The sequence below is a fragment of the Myxine glutinosa genome, chromosome 10, assembly GCF_964187855.1.
Source record: "Myxine glutinosa chromosome 10, kmMyxGlut1.1, whole genome shotgun sequence".
NCBI lineage: Eukaryota > Metazoa > Chordata > Myxini > Myxiniformes > Myxinidae > Myxine > Myxine glutinosa.
Genome location: NC_136270.1, coordinates 135332872 through 135352136, shown reverse-complemented (window position 1 = coordinate 135352136; position 19265 = coordinate 135332872). Strand labels below are relative to the sequence as shown.

The 19265-nt window shown below is 46.1% G+C and overlaps 1 protein-coding gene across 2 annotated transcripts in view; it reads left to right on the top strand.

Moving 5' to 3' along the window:
* Nucleotides 1–1839: 1839 nt before the first annotated feature.
* The window catches only part of LOC137433742 (myosin-7), an 82284-nt gene continuing 64858 nt past the window's right edge, over nt 1840–19265 (top strand). For both annotated transcript variants that reach the window (XM_068126017.2, XM_068126016.2), the window contains exons 1-6: nt 1840–1966; nt 2084–2213; nt 2333–2436; nt 4365–4508; nt 9162–9318; nt 10878–10905. In XM_068126017.2, the coding sequence (XP_067982118.2) occupies nt 2123–2213; nt 2333–2436; nt 4365–4508; nt 9162–9318; nt 10878–10905 (524 nt within the window). In that variant the 5' untranslated portion in view covers nt 1840–1966; nt 2084–2122. The remainder of the gene's footprint in view (nt 1967–2083; nt 2214–2332; nt 2437–4364; nt 4509–9161; nt 9319–10877; nt 10906–19265) is intronic.

Sequence of the window (19265 nt, the reverse complement as noted above, 5' to 3'; positions counted from 1 at the left end):
CGCACATTTCCAGGTCCCGCCGCACATTTACAGGCCCCGCCGCACTTTTCCAGGTCCCGCCGCACATTTCCAGGTCCCGCCGCGTATTTACAGGTCCCGCCGCACATTTCCAGGTCCCGCCGCACATTTCCAGGTCCCGCCGCACATTTCCAGGTCCCGCCGCGCCATTACAGGTCCCGCCGCGCATTTCCAGGTCCCGCCGCGCTTTTACAGGTCCCGCCGCGCATTTCCAGGTCCGCCACGCATTTACAGGTCCCGCCGCACATTTCCAGGTCCCGCCGCACATTTCCAGGTCCCGCCGCACATTTCCAGGTCCCGCCGCGCATTTACAGGTCCCGCCGCGCATTTCCAGGTCCCGCCGCACATTTCCAGGTCCCGCCGCACATTTCCAGGGTCCCGCCGCACATTTCCAGGTCCCGCCGCACATTTCCAGGTCCCGCCGCACATTTCCAGATCCCGCCGCACATTTCCAGGTCCCGCCGCGTATTTACAGGTTCCGCCGCACATTTCCAGGTCCCGCCGCACATTTCCAGGTCCCGCCGCGTATTTACAGGTCCCGCCGCACATTTCCAGGTCCCGCCGCACATTTCCAGGTCCCGCCGCGCATTTACAGGTCCCGCCGCGCATTTACAGGTCCCGCCGCGTATTTACAGGTGCCGCCGCGCATTTACAGGTCCCGCCGCGCATTTACAGGTCCCGCCGCGCATTTACAGGTCCCGCCGCGCATTTACATGTCCCGCCGCACATTTCCAGGTCCCGCCGCGCATTTACAGGTCCCGCCGCGCATTTCCAGGTCCGCCGCGCATTTACAGGTCCCGCCGCACATTTCCAGGTCCCGCCGCACATTTCCAGGTCCCGCCGCACATTTCCAGGTCCCGCCGCGTATTTACAGGTCCCGCCGCACATTTCCAGGTCCCGCCGCACATTTCCAGGTCCCGCCGCGTATTTACAGGTCCCGCCGCACATTTCCAGGTCCCGCCGCACATTTCCAGGTCCCGCCGCGCATTTACAGGTCCCGCCGCGCATTTACAGGTCCCGCCGCGTATTTACAGGTGCCGCCGCGCATTTACAGGTCCCGCCGCGCATTTACAGGTCCCGCCGCGCATTTACAGGTCCCGCCGCGCATTTACAGGTCCCGCCGCGCATTTACAGGTCCCGCCGCGCATTTACAGGTCCCGCCGCGCATTTACAGGTCCCGCCGCGTATTTACAGGTGCCGCCGCGCATTTACAGGTCCCGCCGCGCATTTACAGGTCCCGCCGCGCATTTACAGGTCCCGCCGCGCATTTACAGGTCCCGCCGCGCATTTACAGGTGCCGCCGCGCATTTACAGGTGCCGCCGCGCATTTACAGGTCTCGCCGCGCATTTACAGGTCCCGCCGCGCATTTACAGGTGCCGCCGCGCATTTACAGGTCCCGCCGCGCATTTACAGGTGCCGCCGCGCATTTACAGGTCCCGCTGCGCATTTACAGGTCCCGCCGCGCATTTACAGGACCCGCCGCGCATTTACAGGTCCCGCCGCGCATTTACAGGTGCCGCCGCGCATTTACAGGTCCCGCCGCGCATTTACAGGTCCCGCCGCGCATTTACAGGTCCCGCCGCGCATTTACAGGTCCCGCCGCGCATTTACAGGTCCCGCCGCACATTTACAGGTCCTGCCGCACATTTACAGGTCCCGCCGCGCATTTACAGGTCGCGCCGCACATTTACAGGTCCCGCCACGCATTTACAGGTCCCGCCGCGCATTTACAGGTCCCGCCGCGCATTTACAGGTCCCGCCGCGCATTTACAGGTGCCGCTATCCCGGCCTCGATCGTGTTACATGAACCAATCTATTGTAATGGAGATCGGGCTCTGTAAACGCTATTTCTGTTCGCAGGGAATAGTTGACATTGTTGTCGGTATTGTTGGACCATTTAAAGGAAGGAATCCCTGGAGCACCTCATTGTGCTTGTTGCAGCTTCAGGTTGGTGCACCTGCACCTGCAGATTACGGCATCACGTACACGAGCAGATTGTTGTTACCTGGAGCCATTTTTAAACCTTCTGCTCATTTAGTCGATGTTCTCCTGTTTGTTTTGTAGGATTCTCTCCCAGAGTTGGACTAACGAACACCGATCAAGATGCTGGACATGTCCGAGTTCGGCGAGGCGGCCCCGTTCCTGCGCAAGAGTGAGCAGGAGCTCATGATCGCCCAGACCACTGCTTTTGATGGTAGGTCCTACCTGTTGGCAGGTGCAAACCCCTCACGTCACGTCGAGCACGTGACGTCGTGTTGGCGAATTCTGCAAATCAGGACAATATTGTAAACGGTATGATCCCGACCTGTGCAGGTAAGAAGCGCTGTTGGATCCCTGACGATAAGGAAGCTTATTTACCGGTGGAGATCAAGGAGGTATCTGGTACCAACGTTACCGTGGAAACCGCAGATGGAAACGTGAGATCCTCACACAGGTGTACCCAACCAACGCCGACACAAACACGGTCATTCCACAATCAACAGAATTCCTTTATTCCCTGAATGCTTTTCATGTTGCTCTTCGCGTTCCGTCCCGACACCTGTTTTTCGTTCATTTTTTTGTCACCAAACGTCAATTTTCCTTGGAATTCCATTATGAAGAATTCCCTTCTCCTGTAAAGTTGTTCTGCCATTATTAATTATTGTAAATTTAATCATTTGAAATATTGTTCATTTCATTATTGACGAGACATCAATGACAACACTGGGGGAAAATGACAACAACACTTTTTCCTTTCTTCAAGAAACTCGTTTTGTATTTTGAAGTCTTTAGTATTGCGAATGAAGAATTGAAAATTGAGTAAATGTTCTTCAAACGTTTTTTGAGCAGGTCAATGGGAATCCAAATGTGGACTTGTCTTGCACTTAGAGCAGGTCATTGGGAATCCAAATGTGGACTTGTCTTGCACTTAGAGCAGGTCATTGGGAATCCAAATGTGGACTTGTCTTGCACTTAGAGCAGGTCATTGGGAATCCAAATGTGGACTTGTCTTGCACTTATAGCAGGTCATTGGGAATCCAAATGTGGACTTGTCTTGCACTTATAGCAGGTCATTGGGAATCCAAATGTGGACTTGTCTTGCACTTAGAGCAGGTCATTGGGAATCCAAATGTGGACTTGTCTTGCACTTAGAGCAGGTCATTGGGAATCCAAATGTGGACTTGTCTTGCACTTAGAGCAGGTCATTGGGAATCCAAATGTGGACTTGTCTTGCACTTATAGCAGGTCATTGGGAATCCAAATGTGGACTTGTCTTGCACTTATAGCAGGTCATTGGGAATCCAAATGTGGACTTGTCTTGCACTTAGAGCAGGTCATTGGGAATCCAAATGTGGACTTGTCTTGCACTTAGAGCAGGTCATTGGGAATCCAAATGTGGACTTGTCTTGCACTCAGAGCAGGTCATTGGGAATCCAAATGTGGACTTGTCTTGCACTTAGAGCAGGTCATTGGGAATCCAAATGTGGACTTGTCTTGCACTTATAGCAGGTCATTGGGAATCCAAATGTGGACTTGTCTTGCACTTATAGCAGGTCATTGGGAATCCAAATGTGGACTTGTCTTGCACTTAGAGCAGGTCATTGGGAATCCAAATGTGGACTTGTCTTGCACTTAGAGCAGGTCATTGGGAATCCAAATGTGGACTTGTCTTGCACTTAGAGCAGGTCATTGGGAATCCAAATGTGGACTTGTCTTGCACTTAGAGCAGGTCATTGGGAATCCAAATGTGGACTTGTCTTGCACTCAGAGCAGGTCATTGGGAATCCAAATGTGGACTTGTCTTGCACTTAGAGCAGGTCATTGGGAATCCAAATGTGGACCTGTCTTGCACTTAGAGCAGGTCATTTGGAATCCAAATGTGGACTTGTCTTGCACTCAGAGCAGGTCATTGGGAATCCAAATGTGGACTTGTCTTGCACTTATAGCAGGTCAATGGAAATCCAAATGTGGGTTCTCTTGCACTTAGAGCAGGTCTTTGGGAATCCAAATGTGGACTTGTCTTGCATTTAGATCAGGTCATTGGGAATCCAAATGTGGACTTGTCTTGCACTCAGAGCAGGTCATTGGGAATCCAAATGTGGACTTGTCTTGCACTTAGGGCAGGTCATTGGGAATCCAAATGTGGACTTGTCTTGCACTTAGGGCAGGTCATTGGGAATCCAAATGTGGACTTGTCTTGCACTTAGAGCAGGTCATTGGGAATCCAAATGTGGACTTGTCTTGCACTTAGGGCAGGTCATTGGGAATCCCAATGTGGACTTCTCTGCACTTCCAAACACTTGTGGCCATTCGAGAGACGACTCCAGGTCTGAATCTTAACCGTTCTCTGTCTGCACCCACACAGACGAAGGTCGTCAAGGAGGATGACATCCAACAGATGAATCCCCCGAAGTTCGACAAGATCGAGGACATGGCCATGTTGACGCACCTGAACGAGGCGTCCGTGTTGTCCAACCTGCGGACACGCTACAGCTCCTGGATGATTTACGTGAGTACAAACGCGAAGTATCAAAAAATCCTTTTCTTATGTTTTTTTTACGACTAACCTTGAGAATCCAGTTAACTTTATAATAATAATTAATACGTAGATACCCAGGCTCTTTACAAAGCTCTGGGGCTTATCACAGGTAATATCACAGGTAATTCAGAAATGTTTCTAGACTAGAACCAATCCGGGACGTGGGTCGCTACTCCGACGGAGGATACTCAACAGAATGTGATTTGGGCAGGAATTTGTAATTTGTTCAGGATCCTGGAGATAGCTTGCCTTCTGTTCGCAAAGAACACCGTGGCATCTTTAAGGTGCACCAAACAATGGCAGCCTACGGGACAGCCAGTTGAATGTCTGTCCGACTGACGTGTCTTCTGGGACACGTTGATGAATCGCACCCGCACGCGAAACCCCAGGATGACAGTTTATATCTTGTTCAGGATTCAAACCCAGGCTAGACAACTCCGAGGTGAGTCCTGGCGAGTGTCCAACCCTCCAATTCACCGTATACTGTGTTGCAAACACAAATGTATTACAATAATAAATAAAGAAGGTAGATATAAGCACACGTGGCACTAGGCCGAGGCTTCAGACTTTGGCACGTTCACGAGGCTGCACCGTTGAATAAGCTGTTCCAAGCCGTCATTTTTGACGGGAGTTTTACTGGTATATACATAATACTCAATAAGTTTGTTTGCGTGACTTGTACGCACTCCTAAACCTCTGGGCGGAACGAGTTGAGATTTGGTGGTTGTACTTGGGGTGTGGCCCACAAGGTTTTAGACGTTGAGAATTGGGGTACGACGTTGGGATACGACGCAAATTCCCTCCATAAATGTGCACCCGATGGTGCTGGTACTGGATCAGCTGTGGAGACGACTTGCAATTTTGCATTATACATCTGGCGGAGTGCAAGTCCTTCACTGACCCCTGCCAGAAACAAGGAAGTATTACTCTTTGGTCGAGAGCGGGTGTTTCTCGTTCTCGACTCGTATAATTTGTTTAATTAACCTCAGCTTGAAGACTGATGAAGATATTTCTTAAAACCTACGGTACATGTGAAAAATACATCTCAATACAAGCTCAAATCTTCGACAGCAAGGTGAATTTAGATCATAATATGTTGATATTTTTTCAAGAATTGGCGAAACTCCAGTTTTCCATCAGTTGACAATCTCAGGGATATTTACGAGACCACGTGCAATGTATAGTATCAGTAGTGAAGCATTGTGGAAATATAGAACCACAAACATTTTTGAAAGCACTTTCATTCCAGGTTAAATTAGAATGGCACTCGGTGGAGCGCATACCTCCGCCATTTTCTTTTGTGTGCATACAAAGTCGAGGCTCGTGTAAGAGCTAACACATAAAACACATAAAAACATAAACAGAAACACATAAAAACATATAATAAAGGGAGCGGGAGACAAGAGGTAGAGAGAGAGGGAAGCACAACAACAGTAGAGTACATAGCATCGGGAGATCTGTAGAAGGGAGAGGGCTGGGGCGGGGCACACGGGATAAACAAGATGGACGCTACAGGGGATTTCAGGAAAGAACAGAATTTGAAAAAGGTGGAATTGGGGTGGATTAACGGAGGTTTTTTTGTAAACAAAGTCGAGGCTCGTGTAAGAGCTAACACATAAAAACAGAAACACACATGAAACACACATGTATCCAACGAATAGGACCGATCTGGATCCGGACCAGAACCAAAATCTAATCAGCTTGTTCTTGTCACCGACCAACTCATCCACCTAGTTTTGTCATAGCTTGTCCACAACATTTTTGAATCATGCGACACATCGTTTTTGGCCGATCTCTCAATGGTGAGGAATCACTTAAATAATTCTCGTATTCGCATCCGGGTCCGGATATTCAATAAAATCTAATCAATTTCATCCTTGTCAGACACCCAACCTTTCCACAGCATTTTGTCTGAATCCGTCCACAACTTTTTTTTATCATGCTGACTTGACAAGTGACCATATGTCACTTGGTGACCAGTGACCAGTGACCATAGTGACCATATGTGGACTTGACAAGTGACATGACAAGGTCATGCTGACCACAACTTTTTATCATGACAATCAGACAGACAGATAGACAGGGTGAAAACTTCAGACATGATACTGTGGCACTTGTACTTGCATGCACGCACACTACTTACTGCATTAGGAAATCTTTCAGGAGTCTTATTACAACTTTGATGAAATGGAAAACCACTTTTGTATCACATTATAAAAGTCGTGAAGATGCTCAATGTTTAGCGAAGTTTTGTGATGATTTTTGATGCAAATGGACTTTTCACAATGTGGACTCTGGAGTATTGCATCATAAGTACCGCCCTGAAAGGGTTGTGAGACTATTGCAGTGTGTGTGTGTGTGTGTGTGTGTGTGTGTGTGTGTGTGTGTGTGTGTGTGTGTGTGTGTGTGTGTGTGTGTGTGTGTGTGTGTGTGTGCCGTGTCTATATATGTTTTGCTTTAAAAAAAATTATGTCTGCAACTGCTTGACTGATCAATGCAAAACTTTAAACATGGGAGGGACTCCCCATGGAGACTATTTTATTGCTAACTCTGACATCATAGGTCACATGGTATGGCAGTCATATTGGATTTAAGGAAAAAAAAATTGGACATCTTCGCTGAAACCGCCAAAACAAAAAAATTGAAACTTGGCATATATCATCAACTGCACATGGGGTATATGTGGTGATAATGATGACATAATCAATGAAGTAGTATTCCAGCCATAAGTGGTCGAATCAAAATCCTTATCCAAAAAATCTGAAGCTAAATATATCTGATCAAACTAAATATACCCCATATGAGGGAATAATTACATTTATGATGTGATCAGTCATGTGGTCTGGCAGCCATATTGGATTGAAAATGAAAACAAGTCAGGAGACGACGATGGTTCACGAGCGAGCGGTATTCAATGACAATGCTCAATGAGCAATGTTATGAGGTTAGTCAGCGACACAATACTGAAAATTCGGTTCGATTCCGACAACTTTGAAACTTTGACATTTGTGACCTTCAAAGGTCAAAGGTCGAAGATTCTGAAAGTTGTTGGAAAACTTGTATTTCATGATCTATGTGATAATATAAGATCATGTACGACATTTCACCCGATCAGGAAGCGAACAATGTAATAAAACCATCAAAAATCGACTTTTCTAAATTTCGTGACCTTGTGACCTTGACCTTGGGGCGAAAATGAAAAATCGAGCTCCGTGGGGCTAAACACGTGACATTGGCCTAACCAAATACAGAAACCCCTGTCAGATTCCCCCAACCCCCTCAGGAGAAGATGTAGCTTGAACTTGATTACCCCCTAAAAAGACATCTTTTTCGGGCGTGGCTCCGCCCACAATGGGCGCAATACGCCCACTCTAGGCAGGACACAACTAGATCATGATATCAACCTCCCACCCAAGTTTCATCAAGATCGGATGATATCATCGGGTAGTTATGCTGCGGACAGACAGACAGACAGACAGACAGAGACAGACACACAACCATGACGAATATAGTGGTCACTTAATAACTCGTGAACCAAAAATTTGTGTGCATAGTTGAGGCTCGTGGAACAACCACTCTTGTACACATTAAGGCCAAGTTGCATTAAAGGTGAATATCCAAAAAAAATTCAAACTACATTGCACATGGCTAGTCGATCATATGTGTGACGTTCCACATCATTCTGTTCAGCGGTTCTGGGAAAGATTGTTTTTGGTTCACGAGTTATCGTGACCACTATATTCGTCATGGTTGTGTGTCTGTCTCTGTCTGTCTGTCTGTCTGTCCGCAGCATAACTACCCGATGATATCATCCGATATTGATGAAACTTGGGTGGGAGGTTGATATCATGATCTAGTTGTGTCCTGCCGAGAGTGGGCGTATTGCGCCCATTGTGGGCGGAGCCACGCACGAAAAAGATGTCTTTTTAGGGGGTAATCGAGTTCAAGCTACATCTTCTCCGAGGGGTTTGGTGGAATCTGACAGGGGTTTCGATATTTGGTTAGGCCAATGTCGTGTGTCTAGCCCCACGGAGCTCGATTTTTCATTTTCACCCCAAGGTCAAGGTCACAAGGTCACAAAATTTAGAAAAGGCGATTTTTGATGGTTTTATTACATTGTTCGCTTCCTGATAGGGTGAAATGTCGTACATGATCTTATATTATCACAGACATCATGAAATACAAGTTTTCCGACAAATTTCAGAATCCTCGACCCTTTGACCTTTGAAGGTCACAAAGGTCAAAGTTTCAAAGTTGTCGGAATCGAACCGAATTTTTGGTATTGTGTAGCTAACTAACCTCATAACTGATTATTCATTATTTTCTATCTCATTTCAAGGTCAGTAACCTTCGTTTTGACATTACAAGGTCACAAAGGTCAAATTTTCAAAGTTGTCCGAATCGAACCGAATTTTCGGTATTGTGTAGCTAACTAGTCTCATGACAGATAATACATTCCTATGTATATATTTTCAATGTCGGTTTTGACTTTTAAAGGTCACAAAGGACAGCCATTTCAAAGTAGTCCGTCCTTTGTCATTGAATACCGCTCGCTCGTGAACCATCGTCGTCTCCTGACTTGTTCTTGTTTAAAGTAGTTTTCGCAACACTCTTTCCTTGCAGACATACTCTGGGCTATTCTGTGTGACTGTGAACCCGTACAAGTGGCTTCCCGTGTACAATACGGAGGTGATTGCTGCATACAAGGGCAAGAGGCGCTCTGAGGCTCCTCCTCATGTCTTCTCCATCAGTGACAATGCGTACCACGACATGCTGCGCAGTGAGTGACTCCTCGTGGACATCCACACCAGACATATGGACATCCACACCACGACATGTGGACATCCACACCACGACATATGGACATCCACACATGACATATGGACATCCACTCCATCACATATGGATATCCACACCATGACATATGAACATCCACACCACGACATGTGGACATCGACACCATGACATATGGACATCAACGCCGTGACATATGGACATCCAAACCACGACATGTGGACATCGACACCATGACATATGGACATCCATGCCGTGACATATGGACATCCACACCACAAGATGTGGACATCCACACCACGACATATGGACATCCACGCCGTGACATATGGACATCCACACCACAAGATGTGGACATCCACACCACAACATGTGGACATCCACGCCACGACATGTTGTGCAGTGAGTGACTCCTTGTGGACATCCACACCACGAAATGTGGACATCAACACCATGACATATGGACATCCACACCATGACATATGGACATCCACAGCACAACATGTGGACATCGACACCATGACATATGGACATCCACAGCACAACATGTGGACATCCACACCATGACATGTGGACATCCACACCACGACATGTTGTGCAGTGAGTGACTCCTTGTGGACATCCACACCACGACATGTGGGCATCCACACCATGACATGTGGACATCCACACCACGACATGTTGTGCAGTGAGTGACTCCTTGTGGACATCCACACCACGACATGTGGACATCCACACCATGACATGTGGACATCCACACCATGACATATGGACATCCACACCATGACATGTGGACATCCATGTCATGACATGTTGTGCAGTGAGTGACTCCTTGTGGACATCCACACGACGACATGTTGTGCAGTGAGTGACTCCTTGTGGACATCGACACCACGACATGTTGTGCAGTGAGTGACTCCTTGTGGACATCCACACCACGACATGTTGTGCAGTAATTGACTCCTTGTGGACATCCACACCACGACATGTGGACATCCACAGCACAACATGTGGACATCCACACCATGACATGTGGACATCCACACCTTGACATATGGAGATCCACACCACGACATGTGGACACCCACACCATGACATGTGGACATCCACACCACGACATGCTGTGCACAGTGAGTGATCACACTTCAATCACTTCATGCATACATCCATCTGACACCTAAAATCAAACGGATAGAGAAGTGACCTACTAACCATACAGAGGAGAGAGAGAGCGAAGAGTCAAGTGAAATGGCTGCATCATTTTTTGAAAGAACATGGCCTAATTTGAAGAATCATGGAGTATTTTGCAATGTGCCTTCGGTTTCCTTTCACAATGACAGGAACAATTGAAAGGAATCGTTGAGTGCAATGTGACATATTGAGAATAATGACATTGTACGATTGAAGTTTTAAAGAAATCAGTTCCCTTCGATTGAAAAATGGTTTACACCAAGAAAGCACCGAAAAGAACGACCGGTAAATAAAAGGTCTTCACGACACACCTTCGCCACTGTTATCTTGACCAAACCATTGTGTTTCTTGCAGATCGGGATAACCAATCAATGCTGATCACGTGAGTTCTCTTTCTTGAAAGCTTTACATGTCTCATCTCACCATCAGCAAGCAACAGTTATTTACAATTTTCCTTTCCCTGAATGAATATATAATATTAGAAGCACCAAGTTCCTGATGGGAGCAGCCTGGGTGCTTTGTTATTACTCCCGCCAGGGAGTAATGCATTCACTCGTGTCCGTGTGTGTGTGTGTGTGTGTGTGTGTTCGTGTGTTTGTGAACAAGATATCTGGAAAAGTTCTGAACGGATTTGGATGAAAGTTTGTGGGATGATTGCCCTTGGGATAAGGAAGAATTGATTCGTTTTTGGTGAAGCTCAGGATATTATTCCCGATCCAGGAATTTTTTGAAGGATTTTTTTACCATTGGAAGATGGGGCTCATTTTTTTTTAACATTATCTTCTATATATTCTATATTTAACATTGTGATATGAAAAGTTTTCACATTTGTTGTAAATGTATTTTAAACTCGTGGTTATGGGTTAGAGCGGTGTATTTTTTTAGCAGCATCGTCTTCAATGTTCATTTTTTTTTCTAATAAAGACATATTCTGTCATTTTAAAACCACCAAAGTGTGTAGTAGGTTTCTCCGTTTCATAAAATGCATCGTTTGATACGTATAATGCTTTAAAAGTTTTTTTTTTTTTTTTTTTTTTTTACCTCAGAAGAGATATCAACATTTAGCTCAGCGAATGTCATTCGCAGTGTCAGTATTTGATGAACTTATAAAGACTTAGTTCCAGATTTGTCAATGGCTGAGGTATATTAACAAACGAATAAAACAGATTTGGCAAAATTCCGACTTTTTTTTTTGAAAGATCGCATATTCACCCAGCATTGTGAGAGGCTGAAGAAGAAGAAACCTCGCATGGGCTTCCCAGAGCAAATAAATAATTCTGGTTCTGGCTCTGCGATTATCAGGTTTATTACTCCCGCCAGAGAATAACGCATTCGATCGTGTCCGTCCGTGTGTGTGTATGCTCGTGTGTTCATATGTTCGTGTGTTCATGTGTTTGTGAACAAGATATCTGGAAAAGTTCTGAACGGATTTGGATGAAAGTTGGTGGGATGATTGCCCTTGGGATAAGGAAGAATTGATTAGTTTTTGGTGAAGCTCAGGATATTATTCCGGATCCAGGAATTTTTTTTGGAGATTTTTTTGGGAAAGATTTTTTCTGTTTTACTGCATTAAAGCTTTTATTCTTATTCTTAAATGATGTTTTTCTCCTCTAATTCCGAGATATATCAAAATAAATTCTCTGACAGTTAGGGCCTACTTTCTTTTTCATTTATTGTTTTGGGGAGAGGGGATGTTAAACAAAACGTATTATTCCAACTAAACCCACGTCGGGAGTATGCGCTCTACTCAGTGGCGTTCTAGTTCAAACGTGTAATTCAAAACACCTCTGGCTGCATTATTTCAAAATACCTCTGGCTGCATAATTCAAAATACCCCTGGCTGCATAATTAAAAATACCTCTGGCTGCATAATTCAAAATACCTCTGGCTGCATAATTCAAAATACCTCTGGCTGCATAATTCAAAATACCTCTGGCTGCGTAATTCAAAACACCTCTGGCTGCATAATTCACAACTCCTCTGGCTGCATAATTCACAACACCTCTGGCTGCATAATTCACAACACCTCTGGCTGCATAATTCACAACACCTCTGGCTGCATAATTCACAACTCCTCTGGCTGCATAATTCACAACTCCTCTGGCTGCATAATTCACAACACCTCTGGCTGCATAATTCACAACACCTCTGGCTGCATAATTCACAACACCCCTGGCTGCATAATTCACAACACCTCTCGCTGCATAATTCAAAATACCTCTGGCTGCATAATTCAAAACACCTCTGGCTGCATAATTCAAAATACCTCTTCTTTTTTTTTTCTTTTTTTTGTATACAAGATCGAGGCTCGTGAAAGAGAGAACATTAATCACACAGAAAGACAAACAGACACATAAAACAAATAACATCGGGAGCGGTAGACAAGATGGGGAGAGAGGGGGAAGGACACAAACACAACATTTGAGAGCAGGGACCGAGAGACATGGAGACATCGAGAGATCTGTGGGAGGGAGAGGGCTTTGGGGGGAGGCATGTGAAGGGGGGGGGGGGGGAGGTGGGAGAGGTATAAACATATGGACACTGCCAGGACTTCCAGGAAAGAAGTTGGAATTTCAAACAAGGTGGATCTGGGGTGAATTAGTGGGGGTAGAAAAGATCAAGGTTTTGGATGGGGGAAGATAAGAGATGGTGGTGAACAGCTGTTTTAAAGACCTGGAGGGAGGAGTGGGATTGAAGGGAGTGTGGGAGTTTGTTCCAGAGGCGGGAGAAAAGAGGAATGAAAGAGTGAAGGTGAGCAGAGAGCCGAGATTTCGGCAGTTTAACCATCAGAGGGTTGCTGGCAGATCTTATGCGACCTGTAGGAATATTTGGGGGACAGAGCACAGAGAGAGCTGGGGGAGCAAGGCCGGAGAGGAGTCGGTAGAAGACAGAAAGACCACCTACCTGCCTGCGGTGAGTGAGTGAAAGGCCCTCAGAGATAGCTTCATCGCGGGAGATTCCAATGATTTTGAAAGCTTTGGATTCAACAGCGTGAAGCCGAGCCAGGTGTGAGGCAGGAGCACCAGCCCATAGGGGAGAACTGTATTCCATTGAGCTGCGGATGAAAGCCTTGTATGTGGTGAGGAGCTCAGGTGTGCCGAGGAAGGACTTCGCACGACGGAGGATGCCCAGTCGGCGACTGGCTTTGGAGGCCAGCTTGGAAATGTGGTTTTCCCAAGAAAGATCATGGCAGATAGTGAGACCCAAAAGCTTGAGCGACAGAACTTCTTGGAGAGGATTGTTGAGAAAGTAGATGGGAGGGTTGTCCAGTCGATCTTTTCAGAGAGACATAGTAAGAGAGTGAGATTTGTCAGGATTGAAAGACATGTTCCACTTGTTTGACCAGTCTGTGATTGTGTCCAGGTCTTCAGAGAGTGAGGAGGCTGCAGACTGCCGATCTGAGGGAAGAGGAATGGAGCGGCAGAGAGTGGAGTCATCAGCAAAGAGATAGAGAGGATTTTCCAGAGAGTCGGAGAGATCATTGATAAAGACCAGAAAAAGCACAGGGCCCAGCACACTGCCTTGGGGAACTCCAACCTGAACAGGAAGGGGAGATGAGAGAAATCCATTCAGGGCCACACGTTGACTACGACCAGAGAGGAAGTCCGCAAGCCATGCATGGAGATTTCCATGGATACCAAAGGAGGAGAGTTTGGTGAGCAGAGCTGGGTGCCAGACCGTATCGAAGGCACGTGATATGTCAAGGGAGACAGCTCTGATTTCCTGTTTGGCATTGAGGACCTCCATCCATTGTTGAGACAGCAGAAGCAGCATGTCCAGAGTAGAGTGACCTGGTCTGAAACCAAATTGATGATCAGAGATCAAGCCATTGGAGAAGAGGAAAGATTTCATATCCGAAGCAATGATTGATTCCATGACTTTGCTGATAATTGGGAGCAGGCTGATTGGTCTGTAGTTGCAAGTATCTGTTTTTGCACCTTTTTTGTGTAAAGCGGTAATGTTAGCTGATTTCCAGGATGCTGGCAGATGACCTTGAGCAAAAGATAGGGTGAAAAGAACAGAGAGAGGGTGAGATAGAGCGGCAGAGCAGGATTTTAGGACCCGTGGGCTGATGCCGTCTGGTCCAGTTGCAGAATCAGAGTCGAGGTTTGACAAAACCTCCTCCACCTTGTCAGGAGAGAAGGACACAGAGTCCAGGAGCAGTTGGGTTCGACTGGGAAAGGTGGGAACAGAGAGAGATGGGTTTGGGACTAAGGATTTTGAGGCAAACACAGAGTTGAGGCATTCGGCATTGTCACGTGCGATGTCAACTGTGTGGCCATTTGAGGTAAGGGAGGGGATGGAGGGGGAACAAACACCAGAAACGGATTTTACCAGACGCCACCAGGATTTGGAGGAAGGAGACAGGTTTGAGAGTTCATTCTTGAGTGAGGAGAGATAGTGCTTCCTGGCACTCCTGAGGGTAGACACACACTTGTTCCGAGCTTGGTGGAAGGAACTGAGATTTCCTTCAGTTGGATTAACCTTCCAAGAGGCAAAGGCAAGTTGTTTCAGGGCAACTGCCTCACCACAAGATTCAGTGTACCATGGATGGGAGGAAGGGTAAGACAACTGAAGGCGAGATGGGATAAATCTGTGCATGAGAGAGATCAGTTTGCTTTGGAAGTATTCCCAGGAAGAATTTATGTCAGAGGCAGTGGAGATGGGAGACCAATCCAGACGATTGATGGCTGCTTGAAGACCGTCCCAGTCGGCCTGAGTGAAATGCCAGACTCGTCGATGCTGAGGAGGCTCTCTGAGAATGGCCAGAGAGATGTCCACTTTGACAAGCACATGATCAGAAGAACCGATTGGAGCAGAAGAAGAGCAGCAGACATTAGCAGGGAAGTTTGTCATAACCAAGTCTAGAAGAGAAGGTACTCCATTGGCTGAGATCTGGGTCGGGAAATTGACAGATTGTGTCAATCCCAGTGAGTCACAGAAGTCCTTTGCTGAGGTGCCATGACTGGTGAGAGAGGAACCCACACCCAACCAGGTGGCACGATGACAGTTGAAGTCACCACATATGAGGAAGAGAGAGTTGGGATGAGTGGATAGAAGTTGGTCCATGTTGTCAGACAGTGAAATGTAGATGGAGTCATCACTGTTTGGGGGACAGTACAGAACACATATGAACAAAAGGTGGGAGCGGAGAGGAAGCCGTAGCCAGAGGTACTCCTGGGGGTGAGGAGGAAAGAGGGCAGTGCAAGGAGAGTGAGGAAGAGAGTTTTTGATAAAGATAGCCACCCCACCACCAGGCCGAGGCTCAGGTCTATCATACCGGAGGAGGGAGTAACCAGGAAGAGATATTAAGGAATCAGAGACATCTTGAAGGAGGAAAGTCTCTGTTAAGCAGATCAAGTCTGGATTGTCAGAAGCAACCTGTATGGAGAGATCAGTCAGGTTTGAGCGAAGGCCCCAGATGTTTGAGGTCCATACCGTTAATGAAGAGAGAGGGGGAGCATCGGGTACAGGACAGGGGAGGGGAGGAGTAGGGTAAGGTGAAGGATGAGAGGGGGAGGTAGGGAGAGCAGTTGATAGTGTGTCAGATATTGCAGAAGAGTTCCAAGAAAGGGAAGGATGAGGAGGATGAAAGGTTTGATGGTGAAGGGATGAGGCACAGTTAGGGGTTGTTTGAGGGGGGGCAGAGGAAAGTAGAAGGTTTGGGGGGGTGGAGGTATGAGATAGAAGGGAGACGAAGTGGGGAGGAGGCAGCTTGGAGGAGGAGGGGGGAGGAGGGAGAATTGGAGAGGAATGGTATGGGGGGAGAATTGAATGGGAGGGGTTGGGGGGGTGTTTTGAAGGGGAGGAGTGAGGGGGGAGTTTAGGAGGGGAGGGGCAAAGGGGAAGTTTAGAAGTGGAGGGGCAAGGGGGGAGTTTAGGAGTGTAGGGGCAAGGGGGGGGATTTGGAGGGGGGGCAAGGGGGGAGTTTAGGAGGGGAAGGGCAAGGGGGGAGTTCAGGAGTGGAGGGGCAAGGGGGGGGATTTGGAGGGGAGGGGCAAGGGGGGAGTATAGGAGGGGAAGGGCAAGGGGGGAGTTCAGGAGTGGAGGGGCAAGGGGGGAGTTTAAGAGTGGAGGGGCAAGGGGGGAGTTTAGGAGTGTAGGTGCAAGGGGGGGATTTGGATGGGAGGGGCAAGAGGGGAGTTTAGAAAGTGGATGATTGATGAAAGACGAACATTGATAACAAATTGGGTTTGTTGTGATTTTCAAGTTAGCAATCCGATTCAGAACGATGGAGGAGGGATGGAATGAATGTGAATTTAGACCATGTAGTGAGGGAGACGTATGAGATATTGAATTTCTTTTTTTTGAAGTGGAATGAGTTGGAGAGGAAATTGAGAAAAGCCTTTTAAATAGGAAGAAAAACAGCGTGTTGTAATATACCACTGAATAAAACACAGAAGGGGAAAGGTTAAACATATTTAAATAATATTTAAACAGAACTGTGAACAATCTTATATGCACAAAATACCAACGGGGGGAGAGCCTAGGGGGACCACCACGAGTCACGTGAACAGGGCAAACGGTGGATGGCAGGGAGATAATGGGGGCGGGGCGAACAGCACACCTGGACAGAAAATACGGGATGAGACAACAGTACATGTGGAGAAAGGAAAATAAATGTTTTTTTTGTTTGTTTTTTGGGGGGGGGGGGGGGGATTTAGAACGTTAGACAGAGTATTATGTTCGGGGTAGAAGGGAAAAAACTAAGAGCCAAGCAAAACACGCTTAAGTTAACAAAACACCGACGGGGGTACAACTACAAGGCCGCACACGAGGAGCAGAACACGATTAATTAATTACGAGTTACAGGAAATTCAAACCAAAACTAACTATAATCAAACAATGTCGCATGAACGATAAAATAACGAGTTGAAATTTGACAATCTATCTGGGGAAATGGGGGAGAAACACGTGGTCGAAGAACGAACGAACGAATAAGAATGAATAAACGAATGAGCACAGAGAAGGTAATGTCTTTTTTTTTTTGTTTTTTTGAGTTGAGATTTACATAAGGAAGTAGGCTATGGGGTGAAAAGACTGGGAAAACAGAGAACGAGTTTATTGGATCACAAACGACGGACCGCTGAGAGAAAAACAAAGCCTCAAGGTTGTACAGTGTACAGTGTACACTGTACAAGGCCTCAAGACACGACACGAATTAACACGATTTTCAATACAGGTATGAAAGATTTGCACCGAAAATCTTCGTCGGGACAATATACGTACATACACCATAAAATAAATACAGTTATAACGAAAATACAAATGGGAACAATTACTTAACTTCGATTTCGATGGAGAGCGTGTAGAGCTGCGAATAAACGAACCCTCGCCAGCAAGACCGGAAACGGAAGTCAAATGTTCAAATGTTCAGTTTGAAGTTTGTTCAAATGTTCAGATCTACTATAATCTATATACCCCAGCAAGGTGAGAGTTCGTTCGTTCAAATGCTGATTATACTATAATCCATATACCTCAACAGAGCGTGAGTTCGTTCGTACTAGTTCTGAGATCTACTATAATCTCAATTATAGATTGGCCGCATAATTCTACTATAATCTACTGGCCGCATAATTCAAATCTGATCTACTATAATCTGGCTGCATAATTCAAAATACCTCTGGCTGCATAATTCAAAATACCTCTGGCTGCGTAATTCAAAATACCTCTGGCTGCGTAATTCAAAATACCTCTGGCTGCATAATTCAAAACACCTCTGGCTGCATAATTCAAAATACCTCTGGCCGCATAATTCAAAATACCTCTGGCTGCATAATTAAAAATACCTCTGGCTGCGTAATTCAAAATACCGCTGGCTGCGTAATTCAAAATACCTCTGGCTGCGTAATTCAAAATACCTCTGGCTGCATAATTAAAAATACCTCTGGCTGCATAATTCAAAATACCTCTGGCTGCATAATTCAAAATACCTCTGGCCGCATAATTCAAAATACCTCTGGCTGCATAATTCAAAACACCTCTGGCTGCATAATTCACAACACCCCTGGCTGCATAATTCAAAATACCTCTGGCTGCATAATTCAAAATACCCCTGGCTGCGTAATTCAAAATACCTCTGGCTGCATAATTAAAAATACCTCTGGCTGCATAATTCAAAATACCTCTGGCCACATAATTCAAAATACCTCTGGCCGCATAATTCAAAATACCTCTGGCTGCATAATTCAAAATACCTCTGGCTGCATAATTCAAAATACCCCTGGCTGCGTAATTCAAAATACCTCTGGCTGCGTAATTCAAAATACCTCTGGCTGCATAATTAAAAATACCTCTCGCTGCATAATTCAAAATACCTCTGGCTGCATAATTCAAAATACCTCTGGCCGCATAATTCAAAATACCTCTGGCTGCATAATTCAAAACACCTCTGGCTGCATAATTCACAACACCTCTGGCTGCATAATTCACAACACCTCTGACTGAAAAATTCAAAACACCTCTGGCTGCATAATTCAAAATACCTCTTGCTGCATAATTCAAAATACCCCTGGCTGCGTAATTCAAAATACCTCTGGCTGCATAATTAAAAATACCTCTGGCTGCATAATTCAAAATACCTCTGGCCACATAATTCAAAATACCTCTGGCCGCATAATTCAAAATACCTCTGGCTGCATAATTCAAAATACCTCTGGCTGCATAATTCAAAATACCCCTGGCTGCGTAATTCAAAATACCTCTGGCTGCGTAATTCAAAATACCTCTGGCTGCATAATT